This window comes from Tursiops truncatus, chromosome 20, assembly GCF_011762595.2.
Source record: "Tursiops truncatus isolate mTurTru1 chromosome 20, mTurTru1.mat.Y, whole genome shotgun sequence".
Lineage (NCBI taxonomy): Eukaryota > Metazoa > Chordata > Mammalia > Artiodactyla > Delphinidae > Tursiops > Tursiops truncatus.
Window position 1 is genome coordinate 32286502 of NC_047053.1, and position 20575 is coordinate 32307076.

The window sequence follows — 20575 nt, forward strand, 5'->3', positions numbered from 1 at the left end:
CACTGTTTCCACTCCCTCATCCCACCCTCCCCTTCCTTCACTATTTGCCTATTTAACACCTACTCATCTTTCAGATATTCGCTCAAAAGAACCTCCTTAATAGATCCCCCCCCCTTAGGAATTCCCTGGCGGTCCAGTGGTTAGGACTCGGCACTTTCACTGCGGTGGCCAGGCTTCTATCCCTGATCAGGGAACTAAGATTCTGCAAGCCGTGGGGCACAGCCAAAAAAAGAAGAGTCCCCTTTGACTTCCCAGACTCCACCAGGATCCCCCATTATACCCTTTTATAGTGCACATTTCCTTCATGGTATTCATCTGTTTGTAATGTATTTCTGTGGCATTTGATTGACACCTCGCTTACAGAGGTAAGCTACATTGAGGACAAGGACCATGTCTGTCTTGCTTACATTTACATTATGTCCCCAAGCCTAGGGCTGTGTCTGACACTTAGAGGGACTTAGTAAATAACTGCCCTTAATGAAAGAAGAGACAGATGGGAGTTGAATTGGTTCTCTTCCCTGAATCTCTTTATTTCAAGGATCCCAGATACCAGAAATTTAGGACCCATCTTCTCTGTGTCCTTCCTTCTTTTTACCATGAGGCACCAGCCTGGCCTTCAGCTCACTTAACCCTCGGAAGTAGCTGTAATTATCTGCATTTTATAGAAGAGAAAACTGAGGATCAGAGACTTGCCCGAGGTCACAGGGCTAGGAAGTGGACACAGCTAGGATTCCACTATAGGTCACTGGCCTTAACCTCTATGCTCTTAACCACGACACACGAGCCCTGTCCATTTATATCCTTCATTGATATTTCTCTTGGGTGGCTGATCTCTTTCTTATCTATTTCTTTGTATTAGGAGGATTATTCTTTGTGATATGAGTTGCAAACATTTTTTTCCATTTTATATTTATGTTTGTTTTGTTTTGTTTTTTGAGGTACGCGGGCCTCCCACTGTTGTGGCCTCTCCCGTTGCAGAGCACAGGCTCCGGACGCACAGGCTCAGCGGCCATGGCTCACAGGCCCACACACTCCACGGCATGTGGGATCTTCCCGGACCGGGGCACGAACCCGTGTCCCCTGCATCGGCAGGTGGACTCTCAACCACTGCGCCACCAGGGAAGTCCTATATTTATGTTTTGACATTGCTTAAGATGTTATTTCACTCTGCAGAAATTTTGAGTGTTGTGTGGTCAAAGTATTAACCTCTCCTTTTATGCCTTCTGTATTCTGAGTCATAGTTAGAAAGATTTTCCTTCCCCATACCAAGATTATAAAGGAATTTTCTCATATTTTCTTTTAGTACTTTTATAGTTTTCAATTTTTATATTTTTATTTAAATATTTAATCCATTTGGAGTTTATCCTGGTGTGAGATATAGACCGACGTTTATTTTTTCCCCAGATGGTTATCTAATTGTCCACACCATTTATTGAGTAGTCCATCTTCATCATACACTAATTCCTATATGTATTTTGGTTTACTTCTGAACGTTCGCTCCTCTTCCACTAGTATGTAAGTCTATCCAAATGCTAGAGTAATTGGTACTTTTTCTTTTTTCCAATGAGCACTTTTTAACCTTTATCTTTGACTTCTCTGTAGTACTTGGCACTGTTGACTAATCCATTTTCCTTGATGTACTCTCAGTGCTATATTGTTAGATTACTGAGAAGGTGAATAAACATGTACTTAGGGCACTAGCAATCAGTGGCACCAAAATAATGATAATAAAGAAGATATAATCAAAGAGGTCACCATAGAAAAATCAGAACTTTGTTGGACTTCCCTTACACATATTTTATAGCTTATATTTTTTTAAGATTTATTTACTTATTTTGGCCATGCCACTCGGCTTGCGGGATCTTAGTTCCCCGACCAGGGATTGAACCCGGGGCCATAGCAATGAAAGCACCAAGTCCTAACCACTGGACTGCCAGGGAACTCCCAATATTTTTATTTTAAACTACATGCGAAGCACTATATTTTCAGTTATTTAGGTCCTATAGGGTCTCAATGCTCTGTTGACTACTGCCCACCCCCATCTTTACTACCACTTCTGTCTCTTCAATCTACTTCTCCCTTTCTGGACTACGGGGTCTTCCTCTGTATCTTACCTGTTGTTGCCGTCCAAGTTTCTACTCTTCACCTTTCTTTTCTCTTTTTCCATTCAATGAGCTCAGGCAATCTCATCCTCTCCCACGGTTTCAAAATTCCGAGATTTGCGCTGACTTCCTAATCTGTGTCTCTGTCCCAGATCTCTCCTTTAGCTTTTGAATCTGCCTACGGAATGTCACCTGTACAACCTGCAGACACCTCAAACTCCACATATCCAGAACAAAACCTGCTCTTTTCTACTTTGTGTCTGCTCTTAGCCCTATGGTCCCTGTCTTGGTGACACCATCATCTACCCAGTCAACCAAGCTGGACATTGAGAACCATCTTTAATTCTACCACCTTAGTTACTCCCCTTCCTCCATTACTTTTCTTTTGGCCACACCACGTGGCTTGTGGGATTTTAGTTCCCCAACCAGGGATCGAACCCAGGCCCTCAGCAGTGAGAGTGTGGAGCCCTAACCACTGGACCGCCAGGGATTTCCCCCCAATTACTTCTTAAACAGCTTAAATCCATTTATTTTTCCTCATTCCCCATTCCAACCATGTTAGCTCAAGCCTTCATCATCTCTTACTTGGACTTCTGAAACTCCTGGCCTTTCCTTTTGCCACTTATTAGTCCACATCACTGCCAGAGATAGGTCTAAAACCAGATTAGTGATATCACCACTCCCCAGCTCAAAATGCCTCACTGGCTCTCCATGGCCTCTGGAGTAACGTCCAAAGCCCGCTATGGTCTGACCTCTGTGTACCTTGTAGCTTCATGGACAGTGGCCCTCCTTTCTTGCTCTCTGTACTCCAGTCACACAGACCAAACTGCATGCTATCTCATGCTTCTGACCTTTGAATAATTTGATCTCTGTTTGGAATTTCCTTCCCACTCTTCTCCAAGACTTAACTCATCACTTCCCAAAGACCTACCCCTTTATTCTCCCTAGAATTGGCCAGTCTCTTCTTGGAGCCCACAGTGTACCTAGCACACCTCTGTTACAGCACATATTACCTTGTATCGCAATTATCTGCAGGCCCATCTGTCTCCCCCGCTAGTCACTGAGCTTCTTTTTGAGGGCAGAGATTATTTGATTAGTCGTTGAATCCCTACTACCTCGGCCTACAGTAGGACTCAATAAATATTTACGGAATGAAGGAATAAACACATAAGAATGCTCTAGAAGTTTCAAATAAAAAGGTTTGCTCTGGAGGTTGACTTGTGGAAGGCTAGCAGGCTGTCTGTCAGAAGACCTCTCAGGCTGTTTTACAAGCTTAGAAACCCAAATTTTCCACGCATAGAGAATGGTTCCATTATTTAGGAGTAGATTCATACTAACCACGCTCATACGTAAAATTATCAACTTATTTATAATGAGAAATACAATAGTCACATGTATAGAAATACTGTCTTCTGTACAACTATCCCGAACCTAAAGGTAGGCCTATATAGGAAGCTGCATTACTCCTGCATCATTGTTTAACCTGTGCACTCTCAATGAAGGAGGAAAAAAAAAAAATCTTATTCTCGAGGAGCAAAAACAATCTTACTTTCTATGTAAAAAGTACAGATATACATACAGTACATAAACAGATATACAGCTAGCATATCTGTGGTCTTAAAAGTTCATCCGGGAAAGCAAATTAAGAAAAAAAAAGTCTAAAAAGGCTCTTTAGGGCTGGCAATAATGATAAAAAAAAAAAAAAAAAGGTTGAGAAACACTAGTTTAACCTCTGTATGATTCTTTCTTAAGGAATTAGAACAAGTGGAGTTATTTCTAAAATTCAGATATCCAGTGGCATTAGGTTGATATAGTATCTCTATAATAGCCAATACTGGAGCGATTGTGCTTGAAATTCATTGGCCGAGCCTCTTCCTTGAATGGGCACAAGAAAGTCAGCTTCAACAGGCTCCAACTCTTCCATTACTAACTAACCCCGCCCTCTTGCAGGCTGACTCATTCTTCCTTTGGATGTGTATGCATACTCTGTATTTCTCAGGAGCCGTTCTATTTCCTAAAAAAACTTGACATATCTCTGCTGGGATCCATTACCTTCTGAGGTTGTATAAAGTTTAGAGGTTGGGGATAGAAGTTTGAATGACTACTATGCTGCCTGCTTACACTCTCTGAGCGTCAATTTCTGCATCAGTAAAATGGGAGTAACAACACCTCCCTTGAGGGATTTTTAAGGACTAAAATGAGAAAGTGTACACAAAGAGCCTTGCACAGTAGCTGTTTTTAGTGCCAAGGTGGGAGACAACACTGCTGTGTCATTTTGAAGAGTGTGTTCATGTGTGTGTGAGCGCATGATTAAATAGTAAAGGGCTTCAGAGAAAACTGCTGTCCTTGGCATGATTATAGATTCCGGAAAATTAGTAAAGTGAGTAAACACTAAAAAATGTGTTTGGCTGTGTAAAAATAACCAGTTACAGCCATTTATGTAAACAGCTTAACATTTAAGGCCTGATTATCATGCAGCACAATAACAATTACATATATCATTAAATATGCATCAGATTAACCTTGTAAGTTTTATTTGATTACAATAGCACTCTATAGAACAGTCTTACAGTTAATTGCTCATAATGCATAAGTCTGTTCACTATTTACATCAATTTAATGAGACAGAGCTCCTGAGCATGTCCTGCATTTGACGTAAGCCTGGATTATTCATCCTTGATCGCAACTGTGCATTTGCCCTATGACCTGTGAGATAATGTACACTCTCTTTAGTTTTGTATAGTGAGGAAGGTGCTAAAGAAGCAGGTAGCAAAAGAAAATTCTGTTTAATTTGGTGTTTTGGAAGCCTACAGGTTTCCAGTAGATAGTTCTTGGTTAAAATAATGAAAATATTCCAAAGCTGAGCACTGGCCAACCTAGCCTAGAACACTTCTAAGCAAGCCCCAAGGTCATACTCTGAAGCACTTCTAGAATTAACATTAAAACTACAATTATAATTCATTTGACTCCCACCATGAACTAGGTACTACACATACATCATCATATCCTTATAAAACTCTTATAAATTAGGTATTATTATTTTCATTTTACATATGAAGAGAAAAGAGACACAGAAAGATAATAGTTTGCTAAATTCTTGAAGGTAGTTAGGATTCAAATTCAGGAAAGGCTTCAAAGTACATGCTTTTTCAATTATATTAAACTGGGCCAGGTTTCTTACAATTCATATTTCAAACACTTACTAGGCACTTGTTGGTTGCAAAAGAGTATAGACTGCCTGTCATCAAATGATGCAAAATACTTTAGGAGCCTGTTTTGAAGGTCAAAAGGTGGAGGCCTCGTTCATCAGGCTGAAAGGCATGCAGCCAGGCTGCCTAGCAGGCATTTAAAATTTTCCTGATAAACAGGAGTCGCTCAGCAACAATACATTCCTGGTTCACCTAACTTTTAGATTCTACCCCAAGCCTGCTGTTTCAACAGACAGACATCCTGCGCTTTGTGGAGATCAAAAAGAAGTCAGTGAGGGTATTCTCTGGCAGTCCAGTGGTTAGGACTCGGCACTCTCACTGCCGGGGCCCGGGTTCAATCCCTGGTCGGGGAACTAAGATCCCACAAGCCGCACGGAGCAGCCAAAAAGAAGAAAGTCAGTAAGGTGAGGGTGAGGAAGAGGCAGAGGAGATGGGTAGCAAAGGGCTGGATTCATGAAAATTTGGCATAATGGCCATGGCATTACGAAAATCCTAATACTTGCTAACTTTTCACTTTGAATAGCCAGAGGGAGTTTATTAGTTACATTTGGACAGACCTGATTTTAATTCTGGCTGTACTACCTAGTAACTGAATGACTTAGGGCAAGTGGTTTTTACCTCTCGGAGCCTTGTTTTTCCTTATCTGTAAAATGGGATGCAGTAAGGTCCTTTGGCAGAATTCTTGCCCCTCTTGTTCATCTTTGAGATGTTTAGGGCCCTCTTACTTACGCAGAAGCACTCCAGTCAAGCCACTGTGTGGAGAAGTAGCTATATGTAGACCTTACATTTCCTTAAGTAGCTTAGCAAGAGTACTTCAACCCTTCCTCTGCAGACTGGTCATGGTTGAGGTTGATCAAGTTAAAAGAGCAATCTAGGAAACTCCTGGAAAGAATAGGATTGATTTCCTATCTCCTCTGACTAGGGTGGCCACAAAAGAAGAAAGATATGGGGGGCGGGGAGCAAATGGGGACAAGAGGATGGCAATGCTTCTGAATGCAAGAGACAGCAACAGAGGCTGAGGAGGCTGGAACCAGTCCTGAGCTGGGCCATGGTGGACCCAGGGCTTCTGTGAAAGTGCCTTAGTGTGTGAACTCAAAGGGCTGAGCCCTAAGAGCTGCAATCCTTGAGGCTCAGGCCTTTTGTGGCATGAAGTCCTCTCTACTGAGTGCATCACAGGAAACTCCTTGCCTTTAAGAGACCCTGCAATTGGCAAATCAAAGGGCTCTGCTCCCAGACATAAATCTCTGGCTAATTTACATTGACTGGGGTTATCTTAGAGTTTAAAGGGGAGGAAGTTGAAACCTAGAAGGCATGGCTAGACTTTTAGACTTTTTGTTTTTATCTATTTGTATACCAAGGGGATTCCCTGGTGGCGCAGTGGTTAAGAATCCGCCTGCCAATGCAGGGGACATGGGTTCGATTCCCTGGTCCGGGAAGATCCCACATGTTGCAGAGCAAGTAAGCCCGTGCGCCACAACTACTGAGCCTGCGCTCTAGAGCCCGCGAGCCACAACTACTGAGCCCACGTGCCACAACTACTGAAGCCCGCATGCCTAGAGCCCATGCTCCACAACAAGAGAAGCCACCGCAATGAGAAGCCCACGCACAAGGAAGAGTAGCCTCCGCTCGCCGCAACTAGAGAAAGCCCACACACAGCAACGAAGACCCAACGCAGCCAAAATTAAATTAATTTAAAAAATAAATTAATTTAAAAAAATTTTTTTAATTTAAAAGTATTTGTATACCAAACTACAAAGAGCCACTTCAGATACAGGAAAAATAAATATTAGATGAGGTAAAGTTTATAAAGTCTTTCAGTACTCAGGACATAGCAAGTAACTAGAAATGGCAGATAGTCATTTCCACTAGGAGGAAGGCTCAGAAACTGCACTTCTGGTTCTAACCACAGCAGCTAAGCAGCTCAAGGGGAGCCTGTGGGGATATTTGGAGACAATCAATGGCAGCCACATTACAGAGCCTGGACAGCTCTTTTCCTTGCCTGAGTGACTTCATCCATACCTTTGCCTTTACCTGCTCATTTTGCAAATATTTGTCCAGGATGCACTTCTGTCCAGGCACTGAGGTTACAAAGAAGACACACAACCAAAGAAACAATTCTAATATGGTTATAGCATTTTAGCCCTGGCCTCTCTGAGCTCTAAATTCATTTATGTCATTTCACTCAGATTGCAAAACAGATATCTGAGACAGACCTTTCATTTCTCCTCCAAATTTGCCTGATGCCACCACACTGCTGAAGGCAAAAACCCAGAAAAACACTGCCTTAATCACTGTTACCCTTACCCACACGGTGCATTTTCATTTCTCCACATCTTTCTTAAGCACAATGAATGACTAAATGGGGGCTTAGAATTCTAATGAGGGCCTAACGTCAATTGAAGAGGAAGGGTAATTTCCAGATGAATGCTGTGTTTTTAATGAATAGATCCCAGTATTATGTGGGACTGTTTTTCCACAACAGTACAACACTGATGACTCATATTCAGTTTGTTGACAATCGTGACGTCCAGATCTGGATATATGCCCTAGCCAGACTCAAAAACTTTCAGTTTAGATGAGAAAGACATGAAGATGAGTCCTAAAGGTTTGAACCCATTTTCTGTTTGCGGAGGTGAAGGTGTTGTAAAGGTGTAGCTGAAACATCAATGTTCATAAACTACCTGTTGAACAACTGCTGGACGATCAATGATTTAAAGGCCAATTTTTATGTTTCTACTATCTATTCACACAACTGCCAGAGAGATCCTTTTAAAACAAATCTGATTATTCCTTTGTTCTCAACCCTTCCATGGTATTCTATCACATTCTAATAAAATCTAAAGTCCCACATGGCTTACCAGATATACAATCTGGCTTCTGCCTGTTATCCAACTTATTGCTTTAATTTGCTGTGCTCCAGCCTCACTGCTCTCCTTGCTTCTTCTCCAACATGCCAAGCAGTCAGGGCTATTTTAATTGCCATTTCTTTTCTCCTGGAACGATTTCTCTCTAGAAATCCACACAGCTGCCTCCCTCATTTAATGATTAGATTTCTGCTTACAATTAAGAGGACTTCCTTGTCTACCCCATCTAATAAAGCATCCCCTTTCTCCTAATTTTTTTAAAAACTTGCCACATTACTGGGCATTAGCTATTATTTAGTAATAATATTATGTGTATTGCTTAATGTCAATCTCCCCCCTTATTATGAGACAGAGACTTTGTTTTGTTCACAGCTGAATTCCCAGCACCTAGAACATTCTTCTCATCAAATATTTGATAAACGAATAGATTTTCAGAATACATCAAATGTAAAACTATTCTAAATTTATTGACATGAAGCATAGAAAAATATCTAGAAGAATGTATAGCAAAATGTTAACTATCATGGTGGGAGCTGGTTTTCACATATTTTTGCTCATGCAAACATTCTAACTTTTTTTTTTTTTTAGTATGAACTTGTATGACTCAGATACTAAAAAATGAGTAAAGAGGCCACACAGGCATAAAGTGTAAATGAATTCTATAAGAGGTTGAGCAAATTTATGAAAAACTTCTAAATAGATGTATTAGCATGATGGTTAAGCTAAACTACTGTTTGAATCCCCTTCCCCAACACGGTCTAGCAGTGTGATCCCAAGTTGTTCACAAGGCAGAGTCTAAAGGCTTTCACCTGTCAAATGGGGACAATAATAGTTAGTGTCTACCCCATAAGGTGGTTTTTGAAGATGAAACGGGACCATGTATGTAACCCCCTTTGTACAATGCCTGGCATGCAGAAAATACTCGACAAATGGCAGCTATTATAATAGTTAGTAGTAACAAGAGATGTTGGGACATACCTAGCCCTCAAGATTGACATCAGAGTGGACCACCACATTCTCTCATCATTGCGCCTCAGTCTGGGCCCCTGAAGCCCAAAGAGGAGATGGTTCTTTCCAAAGAAGATAATTTCGACGTTCCAGAAGCATCTGAATCAAACGTACCCTGTGAACCCTTAAACCTTTCAGGCAGTCTGGTTAATCCATGAGCAGCACTGCAAGACCCGGCTTCGAAAGGCGACCACCGCTCGCCGTCCTTGGGCCCAGTCCCTTAGCCTTGATTTTGTTCAAGGCTGCAACAGAGGTGAGGGGTGGGAATGTTAGAAAACACAAAAGCGGGGCAGTACCGGCCCGCTCCAGCTCACCGCACTCTAGAGCGGCTCAAACGGCACCACGCACCGGCAAGCCTGCGGCAACCAGCAACGCGCCCCCAGGGAAAAATGATTACTGGTCCGACTCAAAACTCAGACAAGCTGCTCAAAGGCCCACCCTCCAAGGCCTCTGCTAGAGGCCAGACGCTAGCGCACGGGTAGGGAAGGGTCGGGGACGGAGGGAGGGGCAGCCGTTGATGAGCCGCACGCGGCAAGGCCGCGACGGCCGGGGCGGGGACTGGGCGGAGGCGGCGAGCGCGCGGCCCGCTCGCGCCTGCGCCGCGCGGGAGCGAGCACGCAAGCCCAGGGCGCGCGCGCTGCTGGCGTTTCCTCGGCGCGGAGGAGGGGAACGAAGTGAGGTGAGGCACGAGGCGCTGCGGGCGGGCGGCGGCGGGGCGCGAGCCCCAGTCTCGGGACAAGGGGGAGGCAGGGATCGTGAGGTGCGGCGGGGTTGGGGGCGGACTGCGGGCCCCGGCGGCGTCGGCGGCGAGGGGGGCGAGGGGGGCGAGGGGGGCGGGCCACGCCGCGCCGTGGGGGAGGGCGGCGTGGGGCGGGCCTGAGCCCTGGGGCCCCGCCCCGCCGCGGCCTGACGCGCCCCGCCCCCTGGGCGGCTCCGCTGGGTCCCAGCCTGGCTCTTCCTGCCTCTGCTGCAAGGGAACGCGAAATCCCGTTCTTAGCTGACGTTACCCCTTGTTTTCAAGAAGGCCTTCCAAGTAGATATTTCAGGTCAGTTTTAGAGGTGAGGTGGTCTGAGGCTCCAGTAGGTAACTTCTTGGAATTTGGCAGATGTTAATGTGGAACTAGCATCCATCCTTTCATGGATGTTAGCGTCAGAAATGTCTATTGTGTGAAGAAAGAGGAAAAAAGAAGATTCCGCTTATTGCAATATTGCGCTTACAACGTGGAGTGTTTGAGACTGTATACATCCTTTACTTGACCATCTCTACTAACCTCTGTTGAAGTGACTAACTGTGAGACATTGTGCAAGTGACAGTCTTTCAGAGGTTCCTTTCCCTTCTTAAAAAAGCAGCATGCCTCAGAAGGTTGTAAGGATTCAGAGACAATCCACATACAGTGATACTACAGTGCCTCGCATATGAAAAATATTCAGTAAATGTTGGCCATTATTTCATTATTGAGTGCATAATACCCCTTACTAAGCGCATTTTCTTCAAACTCATTTTCCTGGGACCAGAGCAGAGGGGTAACCACTCCAGTTCATTCCTGGAAAAGACAAGTTCATTGACAGTTTTATGTGAGTGTCCCATACAGTTAACGATGAATTATTCCCCAAGCTAAAACTATCAGGTGAAAGAAGTCACTGCAGGAGAACTAATGATGAACTAACCTTTTTGTAGAATTAACATTTATATGTCCATTACATTTGTGTTTATTGAGTTCTTTCCTCTTGGCACTGTGCTTGGTGCTTTAAGACATACAAATTTGTATTGATGTAGTCCCTGCTTTCATTTAGTCTAGAAATGGGGAAAATATGCATTCAGAAGTGATTCTCACAAAGTGGAATGTGAAAAATGCCAAAAAAAGAGATAGATAAAAAGATATGGGAGTATAGAGGGAGGGGGGGATGTTTTCATGACTTCGTGTGAAATATGAGTTCATTTATGTCTTCAAAAAGATAACTTTGTATATAGTACATACCTATTAAATAGCTGTTCAAAGAATAAATTAGTGAACAAAATGTACGTTGTAATAGATAGGATTCCTTAGTTTTCTAGTAATAGACGTTCATTCAGATTAAAGTATTACTGGAACGATAGAGAAATGAGAAAAAACAAACAAACAAACCTACACCATTGGGCTACCCTTGGGGATGGGGATCTCAAGAGCCAGATCTCTTGGACCAGATTCTTTGGCTAGTGAATGAGCTCTAACCTGCCCTCTGTCCTTGGATACCTTACTCAAGATTCAGCTTTCGGTAAGAACAGATCTGGTTGCTTTAGCTGCTGTGGGGCTGGGGGGTGGAGTATTGGGATTCGTAACCCCACGAAAGCCATATGAAAGTCAGTTTCCCAAAGGAAGGAGGGCTAAGGAGAAAAGTGAGGCCTGGCAGAGAAAATCAGTTGTTGTTTATTAGAGATATGTAGCCTTTGTAGAGGGCTTACTATGGGCCTGGCGCTATGGTACATTATCTATGTGGATTTTGATATTTAATCTTCAGCAACTCTAGAAGGTAGATATGATTGTATCATCCATTTTACAGAGGAGGGAACAAGCTTGTAGAGATAAACAAATTTGCTTAGCCTTACAAAGCTAGGATGTGGTACAGTTGAGTAAGTTACATTATGTTCTCTTTATCTTGTCCCTTTAAAGTATTTCCTCATCCATGTGCCACTTTTGTTTGTTTATAGGGGGGGTCGTCAGCTTTGGTGTCTGTGTTGGCCAGTTCTGAAATCTCCTTGAAGGAGCCCTGCATTGAGGAAGATCAAAGCAGCAGTCTTTGCCAACTGGGGAATGGACCGTTTGAGTTCCTTTAGCAGTAAGTACCATGGGAACAAGTCCCAGGTGAATATTAATAGCAAACTGAAGTGGAAGTTGATCAAAGAAGAAAAATAAGCACTTTGAAGATGAAGCCATGTGAATCTGATCCTAAAGGAATGAGTATCAAATCAGAATAAAATCAACCACTACTACTGAACACATGATACAAAACTGAGCACATGACACTCAAGGTCTTATAAGAAAATTAAGCTCAGGTGGACCATTCATAATACGATTAACCCGTAGTTCGACTTAAAAAAGCAGTTGAATTTCTCTTTAGAATCAATAACATATTTCAGGCGCCTTGGTAAGAACTAATGTGAGTGGTAGAATAAAGGAAATGCTCCTGCCCCTGCTTTCTTGGCACTTGTATTCTAAGAGTAAACTATAGTACAGTAATAGTGCAGAGATTTATGGCGTACATGTGAAGTAAATCCAGGCAGCCACAACTATGGAGGAAAAAATACACTTTTTCTTTTCTTCTGAAGATAAGAGATTTGGCAGAAATAGAAATCCATTGTTAGATGTTAGTAGTGTCCCAATGAGAAGAATCAGAAAGTCACTTTTGGGGTGTATCCTCCTCAGCAGTTTCTCCCTCCCTCTCTCCCTCCCTCCCATCTACTTATTTTGCTTTTGGCTACGCCAGTCTTAGTTGCAGCACGTGGGACCTTTTAGTTGTGGGACGTGGACTCTTTGTTGTGGCATGCATGCGGGATCTAGTTCCCTGACCAGGGATTGAACCCGAGCCCCCTGCATTGGGAGCATCGAGTCTTACCCACTGGACCACCAGGGAAGTCCCTCAGCAGTTTCTTAAAGGGGCTCTAATTTACTCTCTTATCAGACTCCCTATATATATTTAGGACAGAATGGAATCTTCCAATACATCTAGTTCAGATCTTTCATTTTTCACACAGAGAAAGAGCCTAAATGAATTATCCCCATGCTGGGAGTGTAAACTGAAACCACTCTCTCCCCCTTTTCAAAATAATTAAAAAATTTTAAAAAAGTGTTTTTTTTAATATTTTTAAGCTAAACTTTAAAATTTTTATTTGGAAACAATTTCAAACAGGAAAGTTGGAAGAATAAGAATAGTACAAAGAATATCCATACACCTTTTGTAAACCTTTGACTCTATTTTCATAGTTCTCTATCTATAAATATACATATTTATTCACATATATATGTATTTATAGGTAGATATACATACCCCATATTTTTTTTTCAGAATCATTTGAGGGCTTAGGGACATACATCATGGCCCCTAAGTACTTTAGTGTTTATTTCCTGAGACTAGGGATATTCTCTTCTAACTTCAGTACATTCTAGCCTCAGTAGAGTTGCCAACTTTAGTAAGTATAACACTGATAAAATACTTTTATCTAACCTGCCGTCTGTATTCCAGTTTTGTCAGCTGACTCAATAATGTCCTTGACGATGTTTTTTTCCTTCCCATACAGGATACAGTCAGGGTTCAGGTCTTGCATTAAGTTGCTGTGTCTCTTTAGCCTCCTTTAAACTGAAACATGTCCACAGCCTTTGTCTTTAGTGATTGACACTTTTGAAGAATACAGCCCCTTTCTCCCCTTTTTAAAACTAGAGGTGTCTCATTTTGGGTTTGTCTGGTCTTGCTGTGTTCCTCATTAGCGATGTTAATTTTGAAAACCCAGTCAACGGGGGCTTCCCTGGTGGCACAGTGGTTGAGAGTCCGCCTGCCGATGCAGGGGACACGGGTTCATGCCCTGGTCCGGGAAGATCCCACATGCCGCGGAGCGGCTGGGCCCGTGAGTCATGGCCGCTGAGCCTGTGCGTCCGGAGCCTGTGCTCCGCAACGGGAGAGGCCAGAACAGTGAGAGGCCCGCATACCGCAAAAAAAAAAAAAAGAAAACCCAGTCAAGGTGTGCATTTGAGTTCTTCACTGTTTAATGTCTATTTTTTCTCTTGCGTCTAATAAGCAACCCATAAGGAGACACTTTCAGGCCATAAAATATCCTGTTCCTCATCAGAATTTCTCCCTAGTTAGCATCCATTGATGATTTTTGCCTGATCCAGTCTTTACTACGATGGTCGCAAAATGATTTTTCCCCCTGCATCCAGCACTCTCTCCATGTTTACTAGTTAGCACTTAGCATTCTACTATAATCAAGAGACCTCCTGTTTCACTTATTTATTATAAGTATGCATGCATGAATTCCTTTATTTTCAGTGGTTTATAATTCATTATCATACTTACTTTGGTTCTCAGACTGTCCTAATTTGAACACTGTGAGCCCCTTCAAGCCGGCTCTTGCAACCTTGTGACATGCCCCATCGCTTTTTTGAGCATCTCCTTACTTTTTGGCATGGCTACATGTTCGAGGTGCATCTTCTACCTCCCATGCCCCAGCCCTAGAATCAGCCACTTCTCTGAGGAGCCCTTGGTCCTTTTAGAAAGGAGTGACATTAGAGACCAAGATATGGCCATTGCTTATTTCTACTAGAGTATCTTGGCATCTGGGCCTTTTTGGCCCACAGCGCTGGGAAATACATGGTAGGTATACACTACGTACATATATACCAGTATATGTACACAGTTGCATATACATGCGTATATCCATAGATGCACTTTCTTAGAAATCATGAGTTCACACTGATAACCTCCAGTTCACCTTCCTAGGCCCTTTTTTTGTCCCCCCACCCCCACCACATTCCTTGTTTGTGTGTCCTTTCCTCAGTGAAAACCCTGGCTCCCAGCATTAGCACGATTATTCATTTGCTCAGTCTTTTAATACATCCAGAATTATTTCAGAATTGCTTGGTGCATACCACTACATAACACAAACCCACTTCAACAAGTTCAGGATTTGTTTGCAATTCTCTGCATCACCCAAGACTGAAGGTCTGTTGTTAAATGTTCATAAGTTACTTGGATTGGTTCTTTTTTTTCCCCTCCTCATTGTGGTTGTGATATTCCTTTGAAATACTTTTTGGTTCATCTGTTCCTTCTGCTTTCAGTTTTCCCTTCCCATATTTAGTGGTTTAATTTTCTAATTTGCAGAACATGAGTATGCTTCCAAAAGTCAAAGCTATGCAAAAAGGTATATTTGGAGAATTGTTGCTCCTTCCTAGGTCTCTTCCACTCCTTTCCATTCCCCCTCCTTCAACCCTTCGTAGGTATTGTTTTCTAATTTATCTGTCCTTTATTTCTTTTTGCAAAGACAGACGTGTATATGTTTTTGCTTTTGTTTTCCCTAATTTTTTCCTGAAAACGTAGCATACTATGTATGCTCTTTTGCACCTTGTTTTTTTCACTTAATAGTATCTCGTGGAAATACGATGCTGCTTTATAGACATTGTTATTTTTATTTATTTATATATATTTTTTGCGGTACACGGGCCTCTCACTGTTGTGGCCTCTCCCGTTGCGGAGCACAGGCTGCAGACGCGCAGGCTCAGCGGCCATGGCTCACGGGCCCAGCCGCTCCGCGGCACGTGGGATCTTCCTGGACCGGGGCACGAACCCATGTCCCCTGCATCGGCAGGCGGACTCTCAACCACTGCGCCACCAGGGAAGCCTCCGAGATTGTTATTTTTTTATAGTTGCATAGTACTCGATTATGTGAACGTACCATAGTTTGTTCAACTACTGTCTAGTGCTTGGACATCAAAGTAGTATTTGCAGTTATAAATAATGTTCTAATGCATAACCTTATACTGTTGGAGGTGTATATTCAGGGTAAATTCCTAGAAGTGGGATTTCTAGGTCCAAAGATAAATGGATGCATTTATTTAGATAGTGCTAAATTCCCTTCTATAGAAGTTGTGCCATTTTGCATTCCCGTCAGCAATATATGAGGTTGCCTATTTCCCCACAGTCTTCTTAAGAAAGTATATTATCAAGCTTTTGAATTTTTGCCAATCTGATGGGTAAGAACTTATATCTCAGTGTAGATTTCTCTTATTATGAGTGAAGTTGAATGTCTTTTCATGTTTAAGGTCCATTTTATCTCTCTCTTTTTTTCCTAATTATCTCTTCGTGACTTTCACAGTAGGATTTTTGGTCTTTTATTTTCCTCTCAATTTTTAAAAGTTCTTTCTATATTAAAGATGTTAGCCCTTTATGATATGTTTACAAGTATTTTCTTCTAGTTTATTTGCTTTTTTAACTTTGCTTATGGTGTTCTTTGCCAAAAAAGAGCTTTTTGTTTGTTTTGTTTTGTCAAATTTATTACTCTTTTATTGCCTCTGAAGTTTGAATGATGGTAAAAAGTCTTTCCCTACTCTTAGGTTACAGAAAAGTTCTGGAATCCTTTGTGAAGGACACTTTGGCTATGTGTATCAGAAACCCTTTGTACACTCAACAGTTCTAGTTCTAGGAAAATAGAAATCCTGAGGAACAAAATGTGAACTGTTACGTGTACAGGAATGTTGATCTCAGCATTTTTTATAATAGTGAAAAATTGGAAACAACTTAAATATCCACCAATAGGAAACTGGTTAGATTAGTGGTTCTCAGTCTTATGAGACCCAGTGATTTCTTTTTATAATGTTTTTAAAGCCCCTTTTACTATTTGGAAATGAAATACATAGATAATATAACATAACTATGCCCATGATTTCAAAGAAATAAAAACAATGCCCTAGGACTTCCCTGGTGGCACAGTGGTTAAGAAATCTGCCTGCGAATGCAGGAGACATGGGTTCAATTCCTGGTCCGGGAAGATCTCACATGCCATGGAGCAACTAAGCCCGTGCACCACAACTACTGAGCCTGTGCTGTAAGCCCGCGAGCCACAACCACTGAAGCCCGAGCGCCTAGAGCCTGTGCTCCGCAACAAGAGAAGCCATCTCAATGAGAAACCCGCACACCACAACAAAGAGTATTCCCCACTCGCCGCAACGAGAGAAAGCCTGTGCGCAGCAATGAAGGCCCAACACAGCCAAAAATAATTAAATTAAGTAATTAAAAAATAATAATATTGCCCTAACTATACTATAAAAGATAAATAAAAGAGAAGTGATTTGTAATAAATAATGTAATTTAATAATATGTATCAATATGTTTAGACATTACAGTGGAAAACATAATGCCTTTAGTCAGATGCTTGTACCCGTAAGTCAAATCACTGTGCATATTACAACTACAAATGCACAGTGATTCACGTGTGTTGTATTGGTGACTCAAATACCACAAGCTTGAATAACTCTTAGTGAAGTTCTGAATAAAACAAGGTAGAATCTCCTCTTGACGTAATGCAGTTGCCTTCCTGGAAAATTCAATACATATTAAAACTGTCAAAAACATTTTGTTGTATTTAGTATGGAATTATGTTCCAGGTCATGTCATTATGAGCAAGTTTTCACCTACTTGAATGTCTGGCGGGACATTTGAAAGTTGTGCAGGAGACTGGCCAATTCTTTGTTGTGTAGGAAAATATCTTGAGTGTTGAAGGATATCTAGCATCCCTGATCCCAGCCTGCTAAGTGCCAGTAGTGCTCCCTAGTCATTGTGGCAACAAAAAAGCATCTCCTCAGATTTCCATAATGCCTTCCTAGGAGGCAGTTGAAAACCATTAGGTTAGATTAAATAGATATAATGGACTATTATTCATCCATTAAAAAGAGTGAGGAAGATCTATGTGTACCATCATGAAAGATGTTGACAATATATTATCAAGTGAAAAAACAGGCTATAAAATGTGTGGTATCCCACTTTTGTTAAAATATACACACATGTACATAGAAGAAAGGCTGGAAATCAGAATGTTAATAGAGGATGACATACTTTATACTTTTTATTGTCTAAAATTTTTGAAACTATAAATTGAACTTTTACAAAATAATTATCTTTTTTTAACATCTTTATTGGAGTATAATTGCTTTACAGTGGTATGTTAGTTTCTGCTTTATAACAAAGTGGATCAGCTGTACATACACATATATCCCCATATCTCCTCCTTCTTGTGTCTCCCTCCCATCCTCCCTATCCCACCCCTCTAGGTGGTCACAAAGCACTGAGCTGATCTCCCTGTGCTATGCAGCTGCTTCCCACTAGCTAGCTATTTTACATTTGGTAGTGTATATATGTCCATATTACTCTCTCACTTCGTCCCACCTTACCCTTCCCCCTCCCTGTGTCCTCAAGTCCATCCTCTACGTCTGCATCTTTATTCCTGTCCTGCCCTTAGGTTCTTCAGAACCTTTTTTTTTTTTTTTTAGATTCTATATGTCTTAGCATACGGTATTTTTCTCTTTCTGACTTAGTTCACTCTGTATGACAGACTCTAGGTCCATCCACCTCACTACAAATAACTCAATTTCATTTCTTTTTATGGCTGAGTAATATTCCATTGTATATATGTGCCACATCTTCTTTATCCATTGAACTGTTGATGGACACTTAGGTTGCTTCCATGCCCTGGCTATTGTAAGGAGAGCTGCAGTGAACATTGTGGTACATGACTCTTCTTGAATTATGGTTTTCTCAGGGTATATGCCCAGTAGTGGGATTGCTGGGCCCTATGGTAGTTATATATTTAGTTTTTTCAGGAACCTCCATAGTGTTCCCCATAGTGGCTGTATCAATTTACATTCCCACCAACAGTGCAGGAGGGTTCCCTTTTCTCCACACCCTATCCAGCATTTATTGTTTGTAGATTTTTTTTTTTTTTTTGATGTACGCGGGCCTCTCACCGCTGCGGCCTCTCCCGTTGCGGAGCACAGGCTCTGGATGCACAAGCCCAGCGGCCATGGCTCACGGGCCCAGCCGCTCTGTGGCATGTGGGATCCTCCCGGACCGGGGCACGAACCCACACCCCCCGCATTGCCAGCTGGACTCTCAACCACTGCGCCACCAGGGAAGCCCCTGTTTGTAGATTTTTTGATGATGGCCATTCTGACTGGTGTGAGATGATACCTCATTGTAGTTTTGATTAGCATTTCTCTAAAAAACAATTACTTCTTGACATGAGGGTTTAAAAACTCTTTAGGTCAGTCATTGGCCAATTTTTTGTTGTTGAAGAAAGTTTGAGGAAAGAAAAGCAAGCTCATATCATTAAAAGAAAAGGATGCGAGGGCTTCCCTGGTGGCCCAGTGGTTGAGAGTCCGCCTGCCGATGCAGGGGACACAGGTTCGTGCCCAGGTCCGGGAGGATCCCACGTGCCACGGAGCGGCTGGGTCCGTGAGCCATGGCCGCTGAGCCTGCGCGTCCGGACCCTATGCTCCGCAATGGGAGAGGCCACAACAGTGAGAGGCCCGCATACCGCAAAAAAAAAAGAAACAAAAGGATGTGAGGAAGAAGGTAATTTGGTAAAAATTGACATTTAATATAAAATAATTTTTGTTCTTCCATTTCAAAATTTTAAATGGGAGAAATGGGGTAGTTGCTGTTCCACATGTTTATTTGAAGCTACTGCCAGAAAGATTACCTTTCTTTCCTCTGTCATTTTTTTCTCCAGGTCTTCATTTAGAAGCAAAAGAAAAGAAAAATAATCACCACTTACAGGAGGGAAAGGTGCCTTGAAGAGTGTTTCTTGGACTTTAGGAAGGAAAATGCTATTGCAGAATGTGAGAAATTCTGCGCCAGGCCAAACAGATTAAATCCCTTCTCTACCTTCAGAGCCTGTTTTCTTAGACTTCTGTTGATCACAGAGAACAACTCTGCTAGGTTGCCCTGACTCAAGAGTGGCAGAGTTTGGGACAGCCAGGGACACACACACATCTGCATTTTTATGACTTTAGAGAGTTTGGATTATACTCCTTGCCTTGATATTGCGGAGACAGTACTGTCATTGGAACTGGAGGAAGGTCTGCTCTGTTCTCTACTTACTGTGGGAGAAAGGGAGGGAGCTGTCCTGAGTTTAACTCCCAAATCAAATATGAAGTAGTACATCCCAAGACATGTTTAAAGGGTTTTTCTTTACCAACTGTTTATTATGAAAAATTTCAAACTTATAGAAAGTTGCAAGAACAGTACAGCAATTATTGCCCATTACCCAGACCCAGCAGTTATTAACATTTTGTCAGATTGGCTTTATCTATAACTATAGATGTGTTATGTAGGTATGTGACATTATTTTCCCCTGGGAAAATAAACTGTGGGCATTATGAAACTTCCAGTTAAAACTTGTGTTTGTAAATTTCTCTGCAGGGGCAATATCTACTTAAATGCTATTTAAAATAGTAGATATACTGTAGGTAGGAACAAAGCTGGCCTGAAATAAAAAGGAACATAATTTTTGTTTTTTCTTACTTGGAATGAGCTCATCTTGTCTCCATGAACTTTTCAGCACAGCTTACTACCTTGTGTAATCATTTGCAGATTTTCACCTTCTCGCATTTAAGATAATCATAAGGTGTTTTGAAGCTAGTATCTTCTTCTTTTTGTTATAGATGATCCCTCTGATAAGCCACCTTGCCGAGGCTGCTCCTCCTACCTCATGGAGCCTTATATCAAGTGTGCTGAATGTGGGCCGCCTCCTTTTTTCCTGTGCTTGCAGGTAACTCTTTAAGGGGAGGCTTGCCTAGTTTTATGGATATAGTAAATTCAGAGATGACTATCAATTGCTCAGAAGGACCATACCTTTTTAAGTCTATTT

General features: G+C 41.9%; 1 protein-coding gene across 5 annotated transcripts in view; it reads left to right on the plus strand.

The window, feature by feature from the left end:
- The first annotated feature begins 9736 nt into the window (after positions 1–9736).
- The window catches only part of TADA2A (transcriptional adaptor 2A), a 47149-nt gene continuing 36310 nt past the window's right edge, over positions 9737–20575 (plus strand). For 3 of the 5 annotated variants that reach the window (XM_033848210.2, XM_073797827.1, XM_033848213.2), the window contains exons 1-3: positions 9737–9862; positions 11873–12000; positions 20370–20476. In XM_033848210.2, the coding sequence (XP_033704101.1) occupies positions 11976–12000; positions 20370–20476 (132 nt within the window). In that variant the 5' untranslated portion in view covers positions 9737–9862; positions 11873–11975. Of the gene's footprint in view, positions 9863–10210; positions 10230–11872; positions 12001–20369; positions 20477–20575 lie in introns of those variants that run through there. The other 2 variants (XM_033848211.2, XM_073797828.1) reach the window with 2 other exon arrangements.